Source organism: Hylobates moloch, unplaced genomic scaffold (assembly GCF_009828535.3).
Source record: "Hylobates moloch isolate HMO894 unplaced genomic scaffold, HMol_V3 SCAFFOLD_36, whole genome shotgun sequence".
Classification (NCBI taxonomy): domain Eukaryota; kingdom Metazoa; phylum Chordata; class Mammalia; order Primates; family Hylobatidae; genus Hylobates; species Hylobates moloch.
In genome coordinates, this window is record NW_026652311.1 from 1,138,716 (window position 1) to 1,166,318 (window position 27,603).

The 27,603-nt window shown below is 39.3% G+C and overlaps 1 protein-coding gene across 2 annotated transcripts in view; it reads right to left on the reverse strand.

The window, feature by feature from the left end:
• Positions 1-6,721: 6,721 nt before the first annotated feature.
• Positions 6,722-27,603, reverse strand: part of LOC116463427 (IQ domain-containing protein J) — a 182,732-nt gene continuing 161,850 nt past the window's right edge. Inside the window, exons 2-5 of one of the 2 annotated variants that reach the window (XM_032146527.2) lie at positions 27,435-27,499; positions 20,235-20,315; positions 10,351-10,483; positions 6,722-7,814 (exon numbers count right to left, since the gene is read on the reverse strand). In XM_032146527.2, the coding sequence (XP_032002418.1) occupies positions 7,626-7,814; positions 10,351-10,483; positions 20,235-20,315; positions 27,435-27,499 (468 nt within the window). In that variant the 3' untranslated portion in view covers positions 6,722-7,625. The remainder of the gene's footprint in view (positions 7,815-10,350; positions 10,484-20,234; positions 20,316-27,434; positions 27,500-27,603) is intronic. The other variant, XM_032146528.2, reaches the window with a different exon arrangement.

A 27,603-nucleotide genomic window follows, 5' to 3' on the forward strand; every position in this document is an offset into this window, starting at 1 on the left:
GAGGCTGAAACGTATAAAGAGCCACATGACACCCAATGATGTCATCTCTAAAGCAGGTCACAGTTGCTGCTGTATATAGATAAAGTCCTTCTAGTGAAGTATTTAGCATAGTGATTTTCTTGAAAATCTACTTATATTAAATAGCATGGTCTTCTATCAAAATACTTAACCCTATCGATACAGTGCCATGAAGAGAAAATCAATTTGCTGCTCATGTGTGAGACAAAGTCTCCCTTTAAGCTAAGATCAGCTTCTGGTACTGCTTTAAAAAATGAATAACTGCCATTAATTTGTGGTGAATATAGTGAAGTAGGGCTTTTCCCTGGAGAAGCTGTTGTGGGAACTAGAGGCTCTCTAAGGATATAGAATCTACTTCTAAACACCTCTCAGAATATTTAGCATGTCCAAAAATTATTTTTTAATTCAATCCATAAAGACTGCAAAATAAAAATTAAGGCAACCATCTTCAACTTCTAACAACAGTTTATGTAACAAAATTAAAAAGTTGTATAAACATAAAAACATCTTACTATCTCTGAAACGATTGGGGTATATTTTCAAGTTATCGGTTAAAGAAAAACTTTCTTTAACTCACTATTTTTAGATGTTTTTCAGCTCTGAATAAAGTAAAAATAGAAAATTAGCTATATTGTTACTAATATGCACACCTAACTGGTAATTGATAGTACACATATTCTTTTAAAGAATGTTTAAATGAGCAATGTCCATGATCATTCTTTGCAACATTTTTCTCTTTCTAGTCATATGCCATAATTTATGATTTTCAGCCATAATTGTCATTTCTGCCAGTTAATAAATTATCTAATCCCCTTTCACACCAACTAAATAATTATTATAGCCTAAGTGAAGAATAACTTGAAACTAATCTAATTAGTGCTTATTAAATGTATTCCCTCCCTTAAGGCCAAATAGATCAAACAAAAGCAGCTTTCCTTTAAGAGCACAGTATTCTGTCATATTTTTGAGAAAGAACCATAAATCTGAGGAGAAAACAATTTTCCACATAACCAGTGCCACTGAACAAATTCTATTAAAACAATGGTGATTTTTCTGGCATCTCATCAGGAAAATATTGCCTCACCAGCTTCTCACGGCATATCTATGCAATGCTAAAATATCCAAATAAAAATTGAGAAAAAAAATTGATCACCTAAATGTTCTGATCCACTTAAGTTTCCTAAATAAAGCAGATATTTTTGTTCAATTTCTACAGTTTAGTATTTTCTACACTTTAACAATGATGAATATTATCTGGGGAATTTTTAAAAATTAAAAGTCCCTGTAATCCCAGCACTTTGGGAGGCCAAGGCGGGTGGATCATGAGGTCAGGAGTTCAAGACCAGCCTGGCCAAGATGGTGAAACCCTATCTCCACTGAAAATACAAAAATTAGCCAGGCGTGTAGTGGGCACCTGTAATCCCAGCTTCTCAGGAGGCTGAAGAATCACTTGAACCCAGGAGGCGGAGGTTGCAGTGAGCTGAGATCACGCCACTGCACTCTAGCCTGGGCAACAGAGTGAGACTCATTCTCAAAAAAATAAAAATAAAAGTCCCAGGCTGCTTCTCAGATATTCTGACATGATAGATCTGTTGTGGTTCTGGAATGTGCATTTTTATAAAAAGTTCCAAAAGTAATTATTATTTGGAAAACACTAATTAATATATTACAATATATAAAATCATATAAAAATCAAACTGACTAAAAAGTATTTGTGATTCTTAAAATGATTTTTTAAAAAAAGCCCAATTTTTGCTTCCTGAAGTATCCAGTGTTGGGTGCCCCCTTCTTCTCATTTTCTCAGGCTTCCATAAGAAAGCATTTTCCTAAAGACTCCCAGCCTCTGATTTCCATCCTTTTCTCCTCTCTACAAAGGTGGAAAGAGTTACACTGATTGGAGGATTAGGCAAAGGAACTGGGCATCTACAGCTCAGGATCACCCTCCCTCCGTCTCTGTGTGGGATCCAGCTCCCTGCACAGGATTCACACTGGCTCGCCCTGTAGGTGAGACTGGTAAGTTTCTCTCATTCCAAAGTTCAACAGTAAGTTGCCACAGTCAGAGTTACACCCTCAAATCCAGCTTTGACCAGAAATAAAGTTGAGATTTTGATCTCCCTCTGCCTAACTCTCTTATTTCTGAAAATAAGTTTCTAAATCAAGAAGGGAAAATGAGTTGTTTATTGACTTTCTAAAACTCCATCTTCTAGTACTATTGTTTTGTTGATTAGATTTGTTTTTCATATAAACCCTATGAGCCAGTTAATGCAACAAGTTTTATCTGTGAACTTAATAAAATTTTCATTTGCATAATACAGCTCTATAGATAGAGGCCTATAAAAAGGACATGTTGTATATGAAACTTTCATTGGAAGTTTTACTAAATGCATTGTTCAACTCATTAATTGTATTATTGAGCCACTTAGAGGAAAATTCGAGTTCTTGGAATTTTCCTTTAACAACTAGTAACTCTAGGATAACGTTTCTCAAAGTGTGTTCCATGGATCCATTAAGCCCAGTAAGATGTGACTCATTTCAGGTTTCACGCTCAGAGAAGCATAGAAAATGTGAAAACAATACAGCCTTCCTGCAGAATCAAAATGTGTAGAAACTTAAAAAGGCTCGAAGAAGTCGTAAAGTATATAAATTGACTCATTTTACCTCTCTTCCAATTAACATCTACCAATGTCCTATAAAAGTAGTATTTCAGGTGCCACATTCAGAGAAATTCTGCTCTAGAAGATGTTTCAGCAGTAAGATTTTTCTTAATAGTAGCACCTAAACCTTCTATACAATTAATCAATTAATAATTATTATTGCCTATGTTATCAACAGCTCTGTTACAAGAATTGTCAGCCATGACTGAGGAATTTGTAAGTTCTGCAAGGGCAGAGGTTGTTTTCTTTTGGTGATCATTGTATCCCCAGTGCTTGGCAAAGGCCTGGCATGCTGTAGACATTCAGATAGTTGTTGAACCAGTGAATGAATGTAGACCTAATCCAGGGATGTGAATAATTATCCCCCACCCCCAAAGATGTCTCATTTACAAAAGAACCTTAGGCTAATGAGCTTTCCAGAAGAAATGGAATACAATGATATATCACACTCCAGTTTCACCACATCTAATTTCTCCTCCGACCCTAAAGCATCTTTTATACCCATTCAGTGAGTGGAATGTTGGTTCGTTGTTGATTTTTTCTTTTGCAGATATAGTAGGTGCATATATTTATGGGGTACATGAGATGTTTTGATACAGGTATGCAATGTAAAATAATCACATTATTATCCATTAAGTAATCATGGAGAATGGAGTATCCATCCAAGCATTTATCCTTGTGTTACAAACAATTCAGTTATACTCTTACAGTTATTTTAAAATGTACAATTAAATTATTACTGACTATAGTCACCCTGTTCTGCTATCAAATAGTATGCCTTATTCATTAATTCTTTTTTTTTTGTACCCATTACGTTAACCATTCCCAGTTGCCCCCCTCCAGGCTCCCACCACCTTTCCCAGGCTCTAGGAATCATCCTTCTATTCTCTCTGCCCATTAGTTCAATTGTTTTGGATTTTTAGGTTCCATAAATAGGTGAGAACATGCAATGTTTGTCTTTCTGTGCTTTGGAATGTTTATTTGTAATAAAAAAACTGGATTTATTATGTAGGGTGCACTCTGTGTCTAAATTAGAGATCTAACAATTTATCTCACTAAGCTGTAGAATAAAGACAGAATTTGTATGAGGACGAATGCCAAGAGTGGACTTAAGGTAAACTACAAAGAAAACAAGCTATTTCTCAACTATCTTTATCAAGGGTGACATACTTGATGTCTAGATTTTTACATCTATACTCATAGGTCATTAAGTGTAGAGACTGCTAAGGAAGATTTATTATGTTACTATGGATGAATGAATCAGTGATCAATTAACTGTCAATTTTGCGTATCGTTCTGAACTCACGCAATATTTCATATTAGCAGTCCTTTTGAAAAAATTTTAAATCCCCAAACCAAAAGAACATGTTTATTTTTAAGCCTATCAAGAAAAATTACCCTCAAACCATGATGTTAAAAGGATAATTTGGGAAAAGGAATCTATATTATCAGCCAATATTTAGAGACATAAAAGGGAGAGGATGTTTGTGGTATAAAGATAATTAATATTTTATATAAAAATATATTTATTCATACTGTCATATATGTTTATATATTATATAGTTTGTAAAACTTTGGAAAATGAAATACTCTCTCAGGCTCCGGTTTGAAAGAAGAGAAATGCATCTACTTCTAAGTAAATACTAAGAAGTCCTCTCTTTTTATATATGGTTAATATATTCTCAGAACCAAAATTTGGAACAAATAGACAAAGAATTTGTGCTACTTGGGGGTCTGAAAGGAAGGATGAAAGATAATGTTTGGGTACTAAAATATTAGAATTCATGGGGCCTAAATTTGTAACAGCTGAGCTTAGTACTGTAAACTGTCCCTGACCTGGAAAATCTAGGTTATTAAATTATTAAGTAGCACAAAGCTTACATTCGCTATAATTTGTTGTTTGTTTTTGTTGTTGTTGTTGTTGTTTTTGAGACAGAGTCTTGCTCTGTCACCCAAGCTGGAGTGCAGTGGCACGATCTCGGCTCACCGCAGGCTCTGCCTCCCAGGTTCCAGCAATTCTCCTGCCTCAGCCTCGTGGGTAGCTGGGGTTACAGGCGCACGCCATCATGCTCAGCTAATTTTTGTATTGTTAGTAGAGACACGGTTTCACCATGTTGGTCAGGCTGGTCTCGACCTCCTGACCTCAGGTGATCCACCCAGCTCAGCCTCCCAAAGTGCTGGGATTGCAGGCATGAGCCACCACACCCGGCCCATATTCTCTATAGTTTTAAATATCTCAAAATTGTATTAGAAGGGGTCCCAGAAATCCTCTTTTAGGGCTGAGTCTTCCCCCAACCAAGTGTGACTTTGTAACAAGACTTTCTCCCTAATTAGTCACCAGAGTTTTCTTGATGTATTTAAAGCCTGAGGTTGTAAATCTGAAAAGGGCAATAAAGCTTGAGGGTAATGAAGCAGTTTGAAAGTTGGTGAATATGCCGTGTTCAACAGCAAGGGTAAGACTGACTTTTAGAAGTATATTTGGAAAGGTTTGTTGGGTCATCTGGCTGGCTGTTGAATATCCAGACACTCTTGCTAAATGCCGGGACACTTAAGCAGTGCTGTTAACCTAAGCATCCCACAGCCTTCACTCCAGAACACCTGAGGTAACAGAGTCTTCAGCTGGTCCAAATCACTGGTTTTGACCCTGCTCAGGACTATAATTCCTCTTGACCAGGAGTGAAGCAAGGTCTGCTGGTACAAGTTGGGCAGCTGCAGGAATGGCACTTGATTCTGCTTTCCCCAGTGTCCTAAGAATCTGCCTGTTCCTTATTCATCAGGTCTTGGAAGGAAAGAGAGCGATCTATGCTTGCTTTTACTCTGAGTGTGGGGGTGGTCTCTCAGAGGAGGTCTACTCATTTAGATGCAAAAGGACTCAGTTCATCTTCAGCTGGAAAATTAATCTTTAGTAAGGGCAACACTAAAATAAATGCTTAACCTTTGTGTGTAGTTCCAATATCTATATTCATATTCATTCTGGGACATGAGTTGATTCTCATGGATTCACTTGGGGAATCACAAACAAGTACTGTGCCCCTCAATCAGTGTCAAGTTAAAAATTCCATCTCTGCTCTCCACAATTTTTCCACAGCATTTTGAATAAACTCACTGAATGTTTTCAAGAGCAGATTCAAAATCAACCAATATTTAGTGAGAGCCTTCAGAGTCCCAGGTTCTGTGCTGTAGTTTACACGCATAGTGCCATTTAACCTTCACAGCAATCCCAATCAATTTCTGAGGTGGGTATTATTTCCAGTTGCAGATGAAGAATGTCCTCTCAAATGATGCATCTTGGACACATAGAAATAGTGGCAGAGCTGCTATTTTAAGTCACATCCTCTTACCCAGGCAGGCGCCTCATTCCATGAGCCACAGTGCCCCCTATAGGCCAGATCATAATAATATGGGAACCAATGGGAGACAGAGGCGTGACCACAAAGCAAGGCCCAAGCAGGAGGAAACAATTCTAAGCCAAAAGAGATTGAGAATGTCTCTAAATAATTCCAGAGATTTTTCCGGACTTATTTGTAAGGTCATGCTAATAATTTCTGAAAAGGTTATCAATCTTGGAGTTTAGAAAATACCACGCTATAGTTTCTTTCCATGATCATCCTATTAGATAAGCTACAGATCTCTGGGAGCTGGAAACGAAAAGCGTTAAATATTTTATGAAATTGATTAATAAAAAATACACAGGGCATTTCCTACTGTTGTCCTTTGTGCAATAACTAATATTTTTTAAGGAGAAAAGACTACTCTTTTTAAAAATCATTTTGATATCCACAAGCACCATTCCCTAACAGTTGCTATTCAAAATTCCTATTTCTAAAACAAATTTTTCTGTTACCACATGATACGTTGTGGTATAAGGGCACTTAATATGCAAATTGCTAACATAACTTAATACTATCTTCCCTTCTGTTGCTATTTAATTTGGCATTGAACAGCTGAGGTTTGAGGTTTTAATCAAGGAGCATTGAATGAAGCAATTTATAAAATCAAATGAGAGTTTTAAAAATATTGTTTTATTCACTGTTTATAACTACCAAATTGTAAAGTAGTCTCAGAAATGCATGAACTGATTGCTTGACCATGTCTAAATGCAGCCTTCTTTTCAAGTAATATAGTGGAAGAATAAAATATGGAGCTCCAACCCAATGGGTGGCCCAAGAAAAGGTAGTTATCTCTTTAAATCTCATTTTCATCATCTGTAAAATAGAGATAATAATAGTGCCTTTCTTTGTATGATCATTGATAGGATTAAACAAGATAATAGCAGAGTGCCTGGCATAGAACAAGTGCTCAGCTTTTATTAAGATAATGAATTTGAGCACTCATACTTAAACGTTACTTTTGTTATATATTTTAAGGCAGAAATGTTCTAAGAACTCTATTAACCACTATGCTTAGCCAAAATAATCAGAGCAGAAGCATGCAGAAGCATCATTATCAGCTCCACACAGGTACTCGACCAGATTAGTGAGCTGATTTCCCGTGTAGTACATGCCTGGGGTAGAGAGTTGAGATAGGCAATAATTGCAATTATGGGCGTGGGGCTGGAGAGCAGCTGGCAATGTCCACAAGTTAGGTAAGGGCATGTTGGCCTCCATTAAGTTTGTGCTAGAGGTTAGTAGAAGGAAGGCAGGGACTTGGGACAAGACAGGCAGCTGATCAGATATGAGAAGATAGAAAATCGTCTAGGCAGTAACAGCAACAGATTAAACCCAGAGAAAGAGGGCTGAGGTTCAACAACCTGGAAAAGATCAAGCAAGAGGCAGGGCCCAAAGAACTCCCTGGGGACACAGCTCACTGACAACATTTGACTTGGACTGAAGGCTTTTAACACAGAAGTTCCAAATGGACTCATGGTTGTTAGAGGAAACTCATTTCTTGATGACAGGCTTAGTCAGTGTAGGCCAGGGGTCATCCTATTCCCTCCATAAACTTGAGGTCCATTCACTGGAGGGTGAGAAAACCAAGTCTTCCTATCTGGGGCTCCTTGAGAGTATGTATGAACCCAGTGGGCCTGGCAGGCTGGTCAAGGTAGAGAAGAATCACCTTCCTTCCACCAGGCAACTTGTCCTCAGGTGACTGCAACCCCCAAGAGATGTAAGGATGAATCTTCCCAAAAGGGGCCCTGGCAAACTGATGATGACGGCAGATAAAACAAGCTTAGCTCACTAAACTCCAAACAACTACACATAAAGTTTTCTTTTAAATTATGACTTGGATATTTTACCTAAGTGACAAACCAGAGACTTGGAAGCATCCCAACATCTTATATTTTCATATTTTATTTTTTACATTTACTGTCACATCACTGTCATTCTCAATATTTAAGTCATTGTTATAATCAATAACTTCTATTAGAATTCTGGGCAGGGCCTGCTTGCTTTCTGACAGCTAATTCTTTTTGAAAATCTGTTCTGATTCTCTTTTTTTTTTTTTTTTTTTGAGACGGAGTTTCCCTCTGTCATCCAGGTTGGAGTGCAGTGGCGCGATCTCGGCTCACTGCAACCTCTGCCTCCCGGGTTTCAAGCCGTTCATTCTCCTGCCTCAGTCTTCCAAGTAGCTGGGATTACAGGTGCATGCCACCACACCCAGCTAATTTTTGTATTTTTGGTAGAGACAGAGTTTCGCTATGTTAGCCAGGCTGGTCTCAAACTCCTGACCTCAAGCGATCTGCCCACCTCAGCCTCCCAAAGTGCTGGGATTACAGGCATTGATTCTCACTTTTTATAGGCAATCATGGGTGAGCCAGACTGCCATTCACTGAAGACAGTCGTCCTTGTCACATAAGCACAGAGCTAAAGGATGATGATATGGTGGGGCTACAGGATGCACACCCAATTCAGCCTGATATACCTTATGGGAGAACAAATTGCTGGGAACATTTGAGGGAGGAAATATCTTCTACTAAAAACCAACAAGGAATCAGGAGGCTAAGCTAAATTAAATAAAGTAGAACTGTTAGTGAAGCTGTGCAGAGATATAAATGAACTTGATGACTCATGAACAGGGAAGAACACGCATTTATGCACAAAACACTTATACCAGAATTGAAGCAGTACAGCAGTACAAATATAAAACAAACATATATTCTCATAGAAGTCCAATAAAACCAAAAGGTTAAGCACCCTAAAGCAACACTAAAACTTTTAGATGTCACTGGATTCAGCAGCAATTGAGAATTGTCGTGAATTGGGGCTGTGAGAAGGTACAAAGTAAATCCAAACATTTAACTCACAAAGTGATTTCTAATATTGAGTTTCCATCATTCAAATAAAATCCCAAAGTCATCTAAATTGCATTTTCTATTGGCATTTACAGCAAAGACATCTTAAACACTCAATTCTCACTTTAGTTTTTACCTCACAAATCATGAGTTAGACACAAATGAGAAGCCCTGGCATTTTCCAGTGTAGTTCACGAGTGCCCTCTAGTGATAGTGAGGTCAGTTAAGATAAGCCATTCCCCTAAATAATTGTTTTAAAAAGTGAAGATTCACTAAATGTTCAATTTCTGCTATCAATTAAAAATGGTCTTCTGCCTCTTTTATTTGCATTGCTATAAACTCAACTTATTCTCTCTCTTTAAATCCATATCTAGGCAAAACCATTTATTAAAGAATATGCAATGCAACCATCTGAAAACATTTCAAATACGGTAACTTCTACCTGATCCCAAAAAGAATACATTGCGTTGAGTGCTGGGAAACCTTTTTACCACAGAATAAACATGATAGCCAGAAGTAAAGGAAAAATTTTTGGAAGTAATATACTTGTGTAATTACTTCATTTCTCTAAGTTTTCAGCATTTCAGTGACTGGTTACAAATTATCACAATGCTTAAATCCACAAAATCCTGGTTCATAAATCCCTCATCACTGATTTCTTCCCACTTTTGATGTTTTTTAAAAATAAAGACTTCCAGCAGATTCCCTTATTCCTTAACTCTCTATCTCAGGTTTCTTAAACTGGTGGCCTATAGGTCAGTTGTGGTCTGTAGGCATGGTTGCTTTACCTTAAATTTTCTTACTGGCTGCTAACACTTTAAAAATACAGATTTCTGACATCTCCTGAAGAAAGAAACTCACATTTGGCCATGCCTGCCTGTATCACCACATGGTGACACATTGTCAGGAGCCAAGTGCACTGCCCTTCGGGTGAGGTCTATGTTCTCCATGTAGCCAGGGGCACAGCTCAGCCACCTTAGTCATGAGGGTGACTTACCTGGCCCCTGGAGACATTTAAATTGCAACCCCTGAGTGTGTGACCACTTTCAATTCTTCTGGTAAAAGTTCTCTTTCTACTCCTTATAACCAATCTTATCTTCCATCATATTAGCACCACTCAATAAAAGAAACACACAGCACATAGTAAAAGAAATATGTTACTATAAAGAAAAGGAAAAAAGACACTGCCGTAATAGAGAAATGAGAACACATAAATGCAATCTATTTTCTCTGGACTTGATAAAGTTCACTTTGTGCTTATGAATTGTGTCTTCGTTTTGAGGTCACAAAACTCTCACTATGGGTTCCTGTGTAGCAAATAAGCAACGTAGATCCTCACTGTCACAAACCACCTGCTCACATCCCAAGAGTTCTCTCTTAGAAACACAGTCTAGGCTTTCAGTTGAATGTCAAGTCAGGACACAGAAAAAGAAACACGACACTCACGGGTGTGCTGCTGTCAGAGAAGGTGTTCATGCTGACAGAGTTGCTCAGCTTCTCTGAGAGGGAGGGTGGGGACGGGCTCCTCTTCCCCAGGGGCTCCTGCCGCTGCAGGTACTCACGCCATGCTCGCTGAATGCTGAAAAAACGAAACAAAACGAAAAACAGCACACACATGATTACTGTTGGGTCATGGCCCACAGACTCAGAAACTCACAAGGAGTCTGAAGGAATTGGCTTTGGGGACAAGGGAAGTAGAACACACAGAATGTGATGTAGCGAATCAGGAGACCTGAACTTTAACTTCAATTCAGCCGCGGAGACTATCTCCCTACCTTACTGGTTTGACTTTCACAGACTTGACTGCGCTCAACTGGCCTAAAAGAGTCAACTTAATAATAAAATTCATCAGTCAAAACAAACTAGTTTGCACAAGTAAATGTACTTTGATTTATGAGACACCAAACTCTTTCAATTTTTCATCTTATATTTTAAGTGAGAATAATAAATAGGCTGACTATTACTGCATTCACTCAATGTGTGATTTTTGAGGGGCCATTCTGTGCCAGGGTCAGCCATAGACTCTGAACAGGGACTCTGCCGTGCACAGCTCCAGAGCTGTCCTTTGCATGACCGCAAGGTGAAGGGTGTCAGTGATGTGCCGCGCAGTCTGCATGGCCAAATGCAGTGGCCCTGCTGTGGGGCACGAGGCAGGTGAGAGCACCACATCATGGGTTTTATATACTGTGGAAGGGAATAGGAAATGGACAAAGATTATAAATAAAGAAATGGACAAAGATTATTCAAGTGTTATGTACTACTCAGAGAATTAATGTAATGTGATTAGGTAGCTATTTCAGGTTTCACCTAAGGAAGTTATTTTCTGTGATTAGTATCAGAAAAAATAAATTATCTTCTGCTTAGGATAATAGAAACCTCTTCTTAATATAAGCTAAGCGATTCCCCCATGGACTGTTTATTAGTCTGTTTTCATGCTGCTATGAAGAAATACCCAAGACTGGGTAATTTATAAAGAAAAGAGGTTTAATTGACTCACAGTTCTGCATGGCTGGGGAGGCCTCAGGAAACTTACAATCATGGCAGAAGGCACCTCTTCACAGGGTAGCAGGAGAGAGAATGAGTGCTGAGTAAAGGGGGAAGCCCCTTGTAAAACCATCAGACCTCCTGAGAACTCACTATCAACAGAACGGCATGGGGGGAAATTGCCCCATGATTCAATTATCTACATCTGGTCACACCCTCGACATGTGGGGATCATTACAATTCAAGGTGAGATTTCGGTAGGGACACAGAGCCAAACCATATCAGACTGGCTTCTGATCTTTGAGATTAACATCTCGGTTTTCATAGGGAGTCACTGAACACAGCCTAACCTCTTGTGGGAGTTAACAGTTCATGCAGACCAGTTGTTAGGATTCAGCCTTTTAAAATAGTTTAAGATAGCTATATTAATTCTATCACTATGTCTTCTAAACTCCTGGAAGCATCTGATCTTCTGTAATTCTTTCACACACAACCTATGTCATTAAAGTTGTTTCTGAATAAACAAACTTATTTATTCTCATTTGGCTGGAATAGTTCAAAGATCATCAATTCTCAATGGTCACAGGATATAAATAACACAAAAATGCAACCACATTATTGAATCTGTATGTTTTCCCTAATCTATTAAAGGTCTGGGAATTATAATGCTCAAGGAAAAGTCCATAAACTGTAGTGAAAACAATACTTTGGTGTCAGTAGCTAATTCCCTGAAGCTAGGAAACTTAAGCTTTAGGGGTTCTTACTTAAAGGCCAGGAACCTCTTCCAAGACCCTGATGAGGGGCTTTTCATGATTTGTATAGAATTGTAAAAATAAGATATTTTTAGAGTTTTTTTTTAAAGTACTCTTCAGAGTATACATATTTCAAGCCCCACTAAAGCAGAATCTGGCCCGAATTTGAATTATATTTGGTCACTGTTTTATTATGAAATCTTGCTCAAAGTGCATTTTTATTTCTCTGTTTTTCTTTGGCTTAAAGATTTTAAGCAGAATGGGAAAAGGAGTCCTGTAAGATTGCCTGCCTGAGTTTGGTGGTCTTGTTGCTTCTTCAGGACCCGTTATATCAGGGAGGAGTGAACTTAAGGAAGTTGTTGGTGATGTTCACATCCTCTGAGTTGCTTGGGGTATCCCAGAGCCCAGCTAACAAGTTCTGCTGCTTGAAGGTTCCTAAAGTCTCTAAAACTGCCCATCAAGAGCTCAGAATGTGTAACATTTTAAAGGCAGTTTAAAAACTAGAAAATGTTGACAACCAATAGAACATCCACAACTTTATAGGACTTTGAGGTATTCTACACTGTCCTTTTTTCCCTTTAAATCGTCTTCATTATTCAGAAAATACAAAAACAAAATATAGTGGCCATTTGAGATACTACATTTTAGCTTGTTGAACACCAGAGGGCGGTGTGACACCTCTAAAGAACCAAATAACATTGGGCAAAACTGAGATGAGAGGTTTGCAAAAGAATTCGCGCTTAAACATCCTATTCTCCCTCCTGGTTTTATGGAATTTGGAAGTTGGCATACCAGTTCTCCTTAAGTCAGATATTAAGAAGACAATATTATTTTCTTCCTAGTTAATGGATATCCTTTTCTTTTCTAATTTATGAGGTGACAATATTAAGTACTTTTAAAATATGTATTTAAAACATCTATACACCCACTGACTTTCTTGATATAGGAGCTGTTTTATTTTGTAATATTTACTTTACAGTCATCCACATATGTGAAAACAATTTATTACATGATCCCATTATTTTTAAAACATGCTATAATATGATATATATATATATATTTCCCATTACTACTTGTCCTTCATAATTACAGTTTTAAGGACTAGATGATAAGCTGGACGAATCTTTAAATTAGCATTTGGGGTTAAAAAATTACAGGGCCAGCATATCACACCAGGCCATTACCCAAAATTGCTACATTGTTTTTTAATGATGGAACTATGCTATGTTATTCTCTGTATCATAGAAAAGTGTTTACATCACATGTTATTTACTCCCCTTGGCCATTCCTACAACATGACCTTCAAAGATTAAATTGTTCCAATATTAAGCTGTCTTAATACCATCTCCAGATGTTATTTTACTGTAAGAGGGAACTAAAATAAAATTTAGAAGCACCTCATCTCTCAATCATAAGGAATCACTTTTAGCCTTCTACTCCTAGATTTACCATAATTCCTGCTCACAAGTCTCCTTTGTGGCTACAGAGTAAATTACACACTACCTTGACATTTTTATTTTTGAAACTAGACAATGCTATTCATTATAATTCTTTAAAGGCTTGTTGAAGTAAGAAAGCACATGTTGTGTGTTCCTATATTTTGAATTATAAATAAAGTGTAAGGGTTTACTTCTACACAGATGACAAATACATTTCCAATATTTTTTTTTTTGCTAGGTCAGTTCCTATCTATCTTCTCTCATAGCAGGGGTGGCACAATCTGCCTTTCTTTGCCCTTTTTCTATATACCCCTGTTTGTTTTACAGTGCAGTTGGCTCTGTCATGCACTCACATCCACTTGGGGGACTCACAGCCTGTGCAGTCCTGGTTGCCAATGGATGTGTTTATCTAGAAGAGGAGAGGAGAGGGTTCTCAGAGAGCTAGGGTGCTTAGAGAAGGCTTGAGGGAGTCCTAGCATTTTAATTGGTCCTGAAGCATGGATGGGATTGAAATTGATGGAGAGGAAGAAGATCTTTGGGCAAAGGCACAGAAGTGAAGACACCAGGCAGGAAGCAGGAGGATCCCAGAGAAAAGCAGTAAGTCTGAGGCTACAAAGATGGCAAGAGGATCTCAGAAGCCACCTGGGGTCAGGTTGGGGGCAGACTGGGCAGTGTGGGCAACCCTGCTTTGGTGCAGTTGATAATTGGTTTCCACTTTTCAAGAACAGCCAGAAATCTTGATTTTTTTATGAGAAACAATTATAAAAAATCCAAAATACATTGTAACTCAAGTAGGCTGAATTTAGGGATGGACAAAAAAGGACATCATCAGAGAGAATACATTGAATCTGAGTATCTTGGAAACAATAGCTGATATACATAGAGCTCTTTTCTGTGGTCACTCTCTTATTCAATCCTTACCACAAGTGAGCCATGAGGGAGGCACCATGATTATCACATGGGTAGATTTTGCGTGCCCAATATTAATTTCTCCTTTTCATTGGTTTTGCGGATCTACCAACTCTCTACCCATGAGCTTTGGATGAAACAGATCCTACCCTATCACTGTAGAGGGTGGCCCATTCCCCCTGGCTCACCAGCCAGAGGGCCATGGTTGGTTCAGTTTGGAGATGCACACGTGGTTCAAGCCAGGTCTATTAAAGGCTGCTCTGGGGATTGTACTGAGACTACTGAGAAAAAGGCCCTCTTTTTCATCTAAAGTTTCGGCAAGTAGAGCTGAAACTACCTGCAAGCCTAGAGCTGGCAGTGGCCACTCTGTTGCAATGTTGGGAGAGCCCACATGAGAATGAATCATGGGAAGAGCAGAGTTTACAGAAGAAGAAAGACAGATGCCTGATAACCTTGCCCAACCACCTGGGTTTCACTGTGCTTAAAGCACATTAGACCATGGCTGTTTCTGTTATGTGATTCAATATAATCTTTTTTACATCTATAAATTAGTTTGAGTTGAGTTTCTGATACTTACAACCAAAGAGTCCTGGCCGGTCTCAGGGAACAAGATGGGAACTGATCATCATTCCCAACACTCGGAGCAGATCCCTGTCTCCCCATTACATTTGTTCCCTCCTTACCGTTCAGCAAAAGGCAGAAATAGAGACGCAGGATGGAGACAGTGGGTTTGGTTTGTCATATACTGACTGTGAGTGGAGAAGTAGAAACCCTACTTATTTCAGTCTGTTCATTGATTTTTCTATGTGCAGCTAGCTAAAAGCTATCTGAACAGATATATCATATTTTCATCATTTGTTATCTATCCCAACATTGTATCCTGATACAAACTTGCTCAAGTGTCAATACGGGGCCACTGCATGCAACAGGCAGGTTTCCCACAGAAACTGCCCTCTCTCTCCAGGCTGCTTCCCCTCCACTCCAGTCTGCTTCCCCTCCACTCCAGCATCCACCCGGTCTGTAGTTCTCGACTTCACTGCCACACTGATGGATGATGCTTCCTATGCACCAGGGCTTATGTTCTCTTGGCTCTTTCCACAGGTCTCTTCTCAAATACCCATGACTCTGAAGACTGTCAAGAATGCCAGTGTTCTCACACATGAGAATTTGGAGAATTTGGGTCCTGGATCTACAACACTCTTTTCTTAATGAGGACTGAGAAGGCGCTTCAGAAATAATGCACCTAGGGTTACTGAGTCTAAGAAAGAGAACAGTGGTCCTGCAATACTGTTAAACATCCAAAAAGAAGAGTATCAGATTAGGCCAATCCAAATGCCTCTTTTCAAATAAGTCCTGTCCCCCCACTAGAATGTAAAATCCTTGGGGACAGTGACCACTCCACAGTTCTGGGATATAGGACAAGTAGGTGATTAACAAGTATAATTCTTCTAACATTGCATCCCAGAAATAGCTCAAAGAAGAAAAAGTTTTATCTCATGATAAACTGTGCTTAGAGTCATAGAGGTTCTTGCCTAGTTTACCTCTCATGAGCTGTAGCTTTAGACAAAATACTAAACACGCTGGCCTCCCTCTTGCTTATCCATAAAGTAGGAGTAAGAATAACTTCTTTTCAACCCCTACAAGAAGTCAAGGATAATGTATGTAAGTTACTTAGCCCAAACTTGACAAATAGAGCTCCTAGATTAACTATTATAATTACTTAAGGAAAGGACATATCAAACACTTTCAAATACTTTGAAGTCACCTGTGCAAATCATCCAAGGATCCCTCCTGGCAATATTTTATTAGCCCAAGTGAACATAAAAATATGTTTGAAAAAGGTACGTTTGCATGGGAAAAATACACTAGACTAAATGTCTAGTCTTGAATTTTCTCATCGAAAGCTGACTACAATTTAATAAGACATGTTAGCATTCTCATTTTACAGAGAAGTGCAACTGAGGCCCAGAGAGGCCATTGGTGTTCCCAAGGTCACATAGCAGGTAAAAAGCAGAGCTGGGATTTGAACCTAAGTTACTCAAATTCCAAGGTCTGTGCTCTCAACCACTCTTCTCTCATATCTTCTTTTAATTAAATTTTTGACTAAAGTAGATATGTATTACTCTCAAATGCAATTTAATAAGGGTTTACTAAACATCTTTAAAGTCCTTTTCGGAATGCTCTCTCTGTCTCTGTCTCTCTCTCTCTCTGCCCCTCTCTCTCCTTTATGGAACCTAAATGTTGTTTCATTACAAAATGAAATATAATAACAAAAATCAGGAGAGGGATTGAGCATATTCATTGAGCTGACTTTCAAAAAAGCAATTAGTATTCAATACATCTCTATGTTGTTCCATCACAAAGTAAATACACTGTTAAAAACGTAAGGAAGGGGATTGGGGGATTGCACATAGCTAATGAACAACTTTTACATGAGGGTTTGTGTTGGGAATACCTGTTTTAGATCTTGCTACAACATGCAAAGAGTGACTTACAAGGTGGAGGGCAGCAGCTTGTTGGGGCTTGGGGAGCCCACCTCTTTCTGTGCTGCAAGTCCTTCTCACTAAGCCTGCATTCCTTTGCTGTGCACCTTCATCCCCCAAAGCTTGTTCCAGCCTTAAGGCTCTTAGGAACACATTCATCTTTAGCCTTAGAATTGCTCAGAGAGCCTTCCTTTTGGTGCTTTCACTATTACATTTACTTTCACAAATTTTCTGACTTGAGAGGCTTGCCTTTGTTTAATCTTCAGAGAACTTGCCTTTTACCTCCCGCAAATGCCTTTTCATTAATAGCCATACGATCTTGATTGCTTTTGCCCTTTTGATGCACTGTTTTGATCCTCTGGTCTAATACTCAAAATTACCTCTTAACAGTTGCATTCATGAACCAGGTAATGGACCCTTTGTGACACTCCCTTCAACTTTGATACACACACCCTCCCCTCCCCAACACTCACTGAGCCACACTTTCTGACAGGCCTCTGCCTCCTGCCACTGATACTTTGCACTGCCACACGCACGTTTACACTTTCTTATAAATTCTTTCCTTTTCACGATGTCCTGAGTACGAGGAACCATCTGAGACCCTTTCCTGCTATTCTGACCCCATCCTGGGATTCCCACAGGTAGACAGTGAAGGCAGCCCACACCTGAGAACAGGTCTCATCTTTCTTCTCTTTTACATTCAGAGATTGCCTTGCCACAGCACCTCCATCCCCCTCAGGGCTTGCAGGCACTAGACTAGCCAGACACCCTGTATGGGAACTGTTTACTCTCTTCTCATCAGGGAGGGGAAAGGAGAGCCTTCAGGAGAGGGGATTTTATGGTGGACTGACCCTCACTTCCCTCTACCCCTGGGAGAAGATAGACTCTCAAGTTGGTCCCCACCAAAAGAAGTCAAAAGACCCTAAGAGAAAGCCTGTGATAACAGAGGGTGACTGTGGTACCTGGGACAAGGGCACATTTTTTATACCCAATGCTCTTCAGGACTAAAAAAAAACTTCTTTTGGAAAGCAGGAGTGAGAATGTCCCAAGATTGTCCCTGTTGAAGATGCCACGGTCAGCTGGAGGAAGGCACTGCTTGGTGCATCATGGGGCAAAGCCCCCGCAGAGCAAGGGGCATAAACCCAATGAGGATGTGCAGCCTATACCATCAGGGGGGCTTACAGGAGACACAATGACCCCTTCCCTCAGAGTCCAAAAACAGGACAGTTGCTAAAGGAAACAACTGCTCAGAGTGAAAGTGTCCACCATCTATTCATAGGAAATCTGGGACAGTCTTGGTGTTTAGCACATGGGGGTGGGAGAGGTAACACTGATAAAGAAAGGGAGAAGGAGAGAAGGGAGAAGGAGGGAGGAGAGAAGGGGAGCTAAGAAAGAGGAGAGGGAAAGGAAGGAAGCAGAATACACAGCTGTAGAAAAGGTCTCATGTACGCAGAGGGGAGATTTTCAACCTGCCATGAGAGTTAAGAATTTAATAACCAGATTAGACAAAAGTCACTGAACTAGACTAAACTCTCCAATGGGACTCAAGTTCTATTATTGGGCAAGATTAAGTTTTCTCTCCTCCTTTCTCTCCAGTGAGCAGAAATGGGATTCAGAATTATTAGAAGAGATAAAAACCATTCTGTTTGCACCTCATTGAGCTGAGACTCCTCCGTCAAATCAACAAATATAAAATCTCAGGCTCTCTGAGCTGGCTGGAATCTGAAGCACAGAGATTTTTTCTTTGCCTAGTCCTTCTGGTACCTACCCCACAGCCCCTACGTATTGAAGGTGATGGGAACTGAAAAAGACGTGGGAGTTTTTCTAACTTAATGTCAGCATTCACATTAAACACTCTAATTTTTCATACACCAACTTTTCTTTCACCAGCACATTTTCATTTAATAGAACCTTATCTTAATGAGAAAATTCCTAATGATAAAGCAACCTATGTTTGCAAACTAATGTCCTGTGTAGTGAGGCTGACACACTGCTTACACAAAATGGTTCGATAGCCTGATTCATTATGTATTTAGTAAGTGTGACACAGAACTTTCTAGCTGGGCACCCCACTGGTTCAGAAGTCTTGTTTGGACTTTATCTTGAGGGGTAGCCTTCTATGCTCATGCAGAGGCAAGCTTTTTACTGGTGACCAAGGTTAACATAGATTTACAGGGGTATGTATTGGTATTTGCTTTTATCCAGCAGGATATTATGTATTTGTGTGATTTCTGTTTTAGTTCCTAAGTCCAGCAACAACTTGTTGTTGTTCAAAGTTGTACACACCTCAAGGTGCCCTTCTTTAGGGTGATTTTTCTAAAAGTTTCCTCCTTGCACTTTAAAAAAAAGATCAGTGATTCTGGCCAAGCTCAGATATGTTAACATTCTCGTTTAAATTCTCATGCTTCTCGGAGTGTTATACTGAGTGTGTGTTTGTGTGTGTGTTGTGTGTTTGTGAGGGAGGAGAAGGGGAGAGAGATTAAATATACGCTCACTGGCATTTCTCATGTATGCTTCTGAAGGAAAATCAGAACAGGAAAAGATCTTGGAAAACATTCACAAATATTTTTGAAATTGCTTCCAAGGTAATTATAATAGGCCCCTTCTCTACTTAAAATGGTTTTGGAAGGTTAATTTTTTGTTCGATAATAAAGTCTTTCTCACTTTGGATCTTGTTAGTTTCACTTTGTTAATATTGAGATGTTGTTAGCACTATTTTAAGGTAATAGTCATTTATAACGGGGGAGGAGGCTTACATTTGGGTATCTTAACAGAGAATAAGAAGAAAAGGATAGGAGGTGATAAAAAAAAGAGAAGAAACATTTTCCCCAAATAATTGAACAGAAGCTGAAATAGAAAGAAGATTTTTAAAAGGGTGTGTGTGTGTGTGTGTGTGTGTGTGACAGATGGCTTCAGGTGGAAATAACCAAATTGTTCGAAGATAGAATTAACCAAGTTACTAAGATGAAAGGCAAAGGAAAATGCTAGTGGAAGTTAAAGGATTGTACTAGGCAAGAAATGGAAAAACCAAAAAGTGGTAAAAACAATGGCAAGCAAATAATTCCCTGTACTACCCAGTAGATGGTGCTGTGCACCCAAAGTAGCTGTGTTCCTGCTTAGAAGAGGGAGGAAATAACGTGCAGCACATGAATGTAGAATAAAGATGCATAACTGCTGTACCTGAAAATTCCAGATTTACTCAGGAATTCATAAAACAAGAACTGTAGAACTAATTGCTTAATTTATACTTTGAAATAACTTACATTTTCACCTTTGATTCCAAGGGCTGTAGATTGAGGGAATACTTTTCAATATTATTCTCTGTATCCATGGCCAGCTGGTGACTAGAAACAGAAATAATGTCTCAATATCTCTCAATCCAGAAGGTTAACATTTATAGCAATAATACTGCTAATTTATACTTGTGTGTAAAGTAAGATATAGATTCAATTTTATTTTAATTTATTAAAGTTCCTGTTGATGGATGATGGATGAGTAACCATATCATGAAAAAAAAAAAAATGTGGCTTTTTTATTTCTGTTGTTCTTTTGCTGTTCTCAACTAACATTCATAGCTATGGTATGAAAATCATTTCCTTTAAGAGAAAAGAAAAGGATCATATTGGACAATTTCAGGGGGAGAAAAAACACAGGGAGATGGTTATAAATTCCATGATACTGGCCAACTAGTAAGTTGTAGAGAAGACCTTATTCATCCCCAGTAGTACCACTGCCACCGGACCTTTCCTCCTTTCATTTGTAAGCCATTTCAGGGCTTCCACTGGGAACAAAGCATGGATCTCTGACCTGTAGAAAGGCAGAGGGCTATAGAGAAATTATCACTGCTTTCGGTGAGCTTATAGCACTCTTAGTGCTACAGTGATCAAGAAGGGCTTCACGGAGAAGGCAGCTCTTGGGACAAGTTTTGAAGCATGGATAGGAAGTAGGTAAGTTGAGAGTGAAGAGCAACATATGAGGAAGACAATAAAACAAATAGTAGAGGTGAAAACATTCAAAGGATGTTTTTAGAAAATAAAGAGAAATTTAGTCGAAGTGGATAAAAATAAAATAGGAGAACAAAAGGAAATAGGCTTTGATAAGCAGAAAGCTAATAGTTACTGGTCCCATAATGTGTATAACACACTGTCATAGACATTTTATGTGCATTATCTTATTTATCACAGTAACTTCCATTAACTAAGTCACTTTCCCCACTGTACAGCTGAAAAATCTGAAGCTTGGAGAGATAATGTTAAATTTACTGTACAGGAGGAACCACATTAAAACTCTCATCTCACTGCTCTCTCCACCAGAAGGAACTGGTTGGAGTATTTTAATATCAGGATTATTAAACTTAATCCCACTGACTGAAGTTTTCATAGGTAATATATTTAACATCCCAATTCAATACTCATGCATGTGGTAAGGTAGGGGCATGTGTGTGTGTGCAATAAAAATTTCAAGAAACATTACTCCCCCAACTACATGTGATATACTTTAATTTTTGAATTATATTTGAAACTTTTTTTAAAAGGCCAGTGGTGACCCACCAAATTTATTTAACAAACCATCAACAGATTATGATCTACAGTGTGAAAAGCTTTTCACACTGTAGATCATAATCTATTGCAGCAGGGAGCTCCATGCATTTGGAGCAGGGAAATATCATAAATGGTGGGTTTAAGGATGATTTGTGGTGGGAGTGAGCAAGGAGAGTGAAATAAAACTAGTTAGAAAGCTATTCAAATAGTCCAGGTTATGAGGACTAGGATTGTGGTGGTAGTAAAGAAAAGGGAAAAAAAGAAAAAAAATTGTGCTGGAGAGATCCCTTAGAATCATAAATGTATTTTTTTTCTTTTTAGAAAGGAATGTCCAGGCAGTAGGGAAAACACAGGAGAGCACATAAATTCCTGCATGGCAAGTAGGTGGTGTCAACACCCCAAGATAGCTTGGGGCTGCTCAGCCTGATCGTTGAGGGGCAAGGAAGAACTCGTTTACTCTGTGCCATTGGTATTCAGGGTCCATTACTAATTCATTGTTAATCACTCATTCTACACATATATTTAATGTCTCCTGTGTGGCAGAAATGATGCAAAGCATGGAGGATAAAATGGTGAAAACACTAGACACGGTCCCTGTTCCTGTGGTCCCACAATCTAGGAGAACATGAACATTACACAAGTATTTGCAAGTGTGACAGATATTATTAAAGGAGAATAACAGAGGAACATAATACTGGGTAGGTGAGCAAAGAAAGTGATAAGATCTGGCTGTCTCCCCACCCAAATCTCACCTTGAATTGTAATAATCCCCACATGTCAAGGATGAGACCAGGTGGAGATAATTGAATAATTGAATCATGGGGGCAGTTTCCTCCATGCTGTTCTCATGATAGTGAGTTCTCACGAGATCTGATGGTTTTATAAGGGGCTTCCCCCGATTGCTGGGCACTCATTCTCTCTCCTGCTGCCCTGTGAAGAGGTGCCTTCCACAAAGATTGCAAGTTTCCTGAGGCCTCCCCGCCATGTGGAAATGTGAGTTAATTAAATCTCTTTTCTTTAATAAATTGCCCAGTCTCAGGTATTTCTTCATAGCAGTGTGAGAAAGGACTAACACAGAAAGTCTTATTTTTATAATTCTATGGTCTTGTAGAAACAGCAGCCTTATGACAAGGATACTTTAAGACTCTTGTTACTTATTAATTACAAATTAAGCAATGAAGTTATATATTGTAGGGCCTGTAGATATGCAACAAAGACAGAGCTAATGTTTTCATAAAGAAAATAAAAACTTTCATAATATTAACACATTTGCTAATTTGGGGGTATAATTTATATATCCTCACCAAACTATAAACTACCAATGCCTGTTGGTTTAAATCTGATAGCTTTAGTTCATTCCATCAATAATTGTCTGTGGGTAATAAAGTGATTACTCCTCAGTACAATGTGTGACTTGCAATCACACATCTCCTATCAGAAACCCAGGCTGATTTAATATTTACAAAAATATGGCAGTCAGCCTAAGGTCTTACTTAAGTTAATAAGTGATTTTCCTAAACAATGGAGTCATAAGTAGCCTTCCAATTAATGGCCTTACCAACTGCTCTTCTCTGTTTATTGGCACATGCCAAGCTTTGCTAAGCTTGTGTGTGTGTGTGTGTGTGTGTGTGTATACACAAATGCACTTGATTGGCTCTGCCAATCGTCTCAGGTAGTATGGAGCTGCAGCTTCCCTCCCCTTCACACTAACTGTCTTACCACAAAACCCTGTTGAGCATTCAGAATAAATGTAATGTTCCAAGGGGGAATAACCGATCAACTGTTCTGACACCACTATCACTTAACTTACGGTCATTTCAAGTAGCTGAGATGATTTACATCAGCACCTAAGTCAGCTGCAGCTATAACAAAATGCCTAATCTGCTCACTCAAAGTATACCAATTTTTCAATCAAATTTGACAGCATTCAAGGACAGAGTCCTGACCTGAAACAGACCAAAAAAATCTCCAGAATTCCAAGCAAATGGGTATAGTTGTTAGGGCTGGTGGTCACCACTTGTTTTCTCTCTGTCCTGGACAAGCGTAAAAGGAAAGTTTACCCCCATGGGCCCATGTGCTTTGAAGGAAGTATTTAATTCCCATTGCTGGAATTCCTCAATCGGGATTGAAAAAAAATAAGCACACAAAACAGACTGGTCATTTCCAGAAGGTTTTAGCTTTCTCAGGCCTCTGGATAATAAAGCGGAAAGAGTAGGGTGGGGCAGATGGAAGCCCACATATATACCATTAATTTTCAAATATCTTCCTGAGAGCAGACAGCTGAGAAAGATACATGCTGGTGTTAGTGAGAGGTTTAATATAGAATTGTGGTCATTTAGCAGAACAAAAAAAACTTCATTTCCTACATTAAAATCAATAATGGGCTGGGCACAGTAGCTCACGTCTGTAATCCCAGCACTTTGGGAGGCCAACGTGGGTGGATTACCTGAGGTCAGAGTTCGAGACCAGCCTGGCTAACATGGTGAAACCCTGTCTCTACTAAAAATACAAAAATTAGCCAGTGTGGTGGCAGGCGCCTATAATCCCAGCAACTAAGGAGGCTAAGGCAGGAGAATTGCTTGAACCCAGGAGGTGGAGGTTGCAGTGAGCCGAGATCACACCACTGCACTCCAGCCTGGGCAACAGAGCAAGACCCCATCTCGAAAAAAAAAATCAATAATGAAAAACCAGCATGGCCAGGTTTAATAAATAAATGGGCCAAACATCATAGAGAAAGTGTGTCCTTGGAGAATTAAGCTGCATGAGGAGATTATTGAATAAGTGAAATGAATCTAAAATATATTTACACTACTGGTTCTCAACCCCAACTCCGCATTAGAGCTACATGAAGGAAGCTGTTAAGAAATACTGATTCCAGGGCCTCATCCCCTGAGAATCTAATTCAATTTGTCTAGAGTGGAGCTTAAGCCAGGGCATTTTTATTAAGCTCCCCAGTTGATTCTAAGTGCAGCCAAGGTGAAAAATAACTGACCTAGACCTAATGTCATTACAACACTAATCTCTATAAAAGAAAAGTCTTCATTCTAGTGTCAGCAAAAAACTCTATAGTTATTGTTTACATAGCTAGTGATGGTGGTGGTGGAGGGAAATTCTACTATTGTATTCTTATTTATTCATATTAATGAGAGCAGGCATAATAAAAATAAATGAACAGAAACTTCATTTGGCCCAAGGGCTGAAACTGCCTTTCAATCTGATGACATGCCAGATTCTTAGGATCGTGCAGATGGAATGAACCTTTGAGATTGTCTTGCCCAAACCCTTGCCCAGATGGAAAGGAAAGGAGCCAGCATTGAAGGTATCAGGCTATTATGGGCTGTCTCATTTAATGCTCGCAATAAGACTGTCAAGTCAAGACTACTATTCTCATTTTTAAAGATGAGTATAGTGGGGCTCAAGATGGTTAAAAATTTTGTCTAGACTGACAAAGCTAAGAAAAAGTAGAAAGAGGCATCAAACCCAAAGTTTTCAATTTTCCAGGATATTTTTTAACATTTTCAGATGTATGGTCATTTATACTCTTCTTGGGCACTTCCAGTATCTTATCAGCTACTTGGGGCTCAGCACATACTGTAAAGTATGGTGTTTGGCATGCTGAGTTCTTTGAACCTTAGGAGAAAAGGCCTCAGAAGCAAAGTCACTTTCTCTCTGACCTTCTCTTGCCCTTCTGTCCCTGCCCCTCTTTCTTCCATGATGCAAGCCATAAAAACCAGAATTCCTCTTCCACAAGGCAGGTCATAGAAACTAGAACCTTTCTCCCCCAAACAAGCTACAAAACCTAAAAATATTCCTCTAACCTTCCCCTGCCTTTCTGTATAAAATCTGGTCATAAACAAATTCTCTGACCTACCTAGTCTGATGGAAAGTCCTAAGACCCTCATTCCAGAGGTTCTTGCCCCATGCCCAAGAGGAAGGAATGCTGCACAGAGAGGCCAAGAAGAAGCTGAACTGGCCGGGCGCGGTGGCTCACGCTTGTAATCCCAGCACTTTGGGAGGCCGAGGCGGGCAGATCACGAGGTCAGGAGATCGAGACCACGGTGAAACCCCGTCTCTACTAAAAAAAAATATTAAAAAATTAGCCGGGCGTGGTGGCCGGCGCCTGTAGTCCCAGCTACTTGGAGAGGCTGAGGCAGGAGAATGGCGTGAACCCGGGAGGTGGAGCTTGCAGTGAGCCGAGATCGCGCCACTGCACTCCAGCCTGGGTGACAGAGCAAGACTCTGTCTCAACAACAAAAAAAAGAAGCTGAACTGACAGCCTTGCTGGGTTTCCCACTTCATACAGTAGATCCTTCCTTTTTGTCCATCACATTTCTACAGGGCTGTCCATTCTTCATCAAAATTAAGTATAAAAGTGGACAATTTTCCCTGGGTTTTCATTTCTGAAGTCTCCCACGTCACATAGAACCCTGATTAAATAGACCGGGTGCAGTGGCTCACGCCTGTAATCCCAACACTTTGGGAGGCTGAGTGGGCGGATCACTTGAGGTCAGGAGTTCGAGACCAGCCTGGCAACACGGTGAAACGCTGACTCTACTAAAAATACAAAAATTAGCTGGGTGTGTTGGCACGTGCCGGTAATCCCAGCTTCTCAGGAGGCTGAGGCAGAAGAATCACTTGAACCCGGGAGGCAGAGGTCACAGTGAGCTGAGATAGTGCCACTGCACTGCAGCCTGGGCAAGAGAGTGAGACTCCATCTCAATAAAATAAAATAAAATAAAGAACCCTGATTAAATAAGCTTGTTGTGCTTTTCTTTTGTTAACCTGTCTTCTGTTTTAGGAGTGTTGGCTGTGCTCCTTATAATGAGTGAGGAAAGGTGTGATGCCTTTCTGCCCCTACACGGCTCACTTCTTGACAAAGTTCATTCTGTTTGGGGGTAGGCTGAATTTTTACAAAAGTTTTTCCTTATCTGAGTCACAATGCTGTTTCTCCATATATCCTACTCATTGACTCTTGTTCTATTTTCTGGAGCACGAAGAGCAACTTAGCCTCTCTTTTATAGGAACATCCTTCAAATGTTTGAGGATAGCTATTACATTTCTTCTGAGACTTCTTTTCTCCAAGCTACACATCCTCAGCTCTTTGTAGTAGTTTCACATGGTTCCAGAACTCTCACAATTTTAATTGACCTATTCTAATACTCTTGGGAATGTCAATGTGATTCTTAAATGTGGTGTCCAGAGCCAAGCATGACACCGAACCAGCTTGACTGGTCCTGAGTACATTGGGGCTCAGCCAGTGATTGACAGAAAAGATTCTGGAGGCAACCAAACCCGGGTTTATTTCCCATTCTCACCACTCACTAGCTGAGTACACATGGAGTTGCTGAAACCTCTCTGAGCCTGTTTTTCTTCGTCTGCGAAATGGAAATAATAATGCCTATATCAAAAGGCTATAATCAGAATTTGATGAGGAGTGTCTGTGAGCGTTCAACAGTACAGGGTATATTATAAATGTTTACTTTTATCTCTGTTCAATTTCGTCTCCTCTTTTTTGCTTATTTTAGCTCAATTTTGTCCCATTCTGTAGTGTTAATTTGAATGTTCAGTCTATTAGTCTTCGTGTTAGCTTTGTACTTTTTACAAATTTTGTGCCTGCCTTCTATTAATGTCCCTGATTAAAAGACTAAGACAGGTCAGAGTTAAGTTTCAAGCCCTCAGACATACCACCAGAAACGTCTTCCAGGCATCGTATTACTCTGTTAAGCAGTAGAGCTTGTGTATCATTGCTCAACTAGTCATACATTTATCTACCTATATCTCAAATGAGCCACATTTCTGGGCTCTGACCACAACGATAACATAAGAAACTGTCCAATTTACTTACTTATTTTTACCAGGAAGATTTTCTTTTTACTCAAGCTTCCCACCCTTGCAAATGATTTAACAATGCATTTTACTTACTTTTCAAATAAATATTTTCCATCATTAACTCGTTCTAGAGGATTCTGCAATCTTTTCAGTTCTTCCTGTGAAAAAGAAAAGATATATCTTACAAATTGTCACCAGCTACTTCCAAGCAATACTATTCAAGCAAAACTGTTAGCAAAATTGATACAACAGAACATTAAGA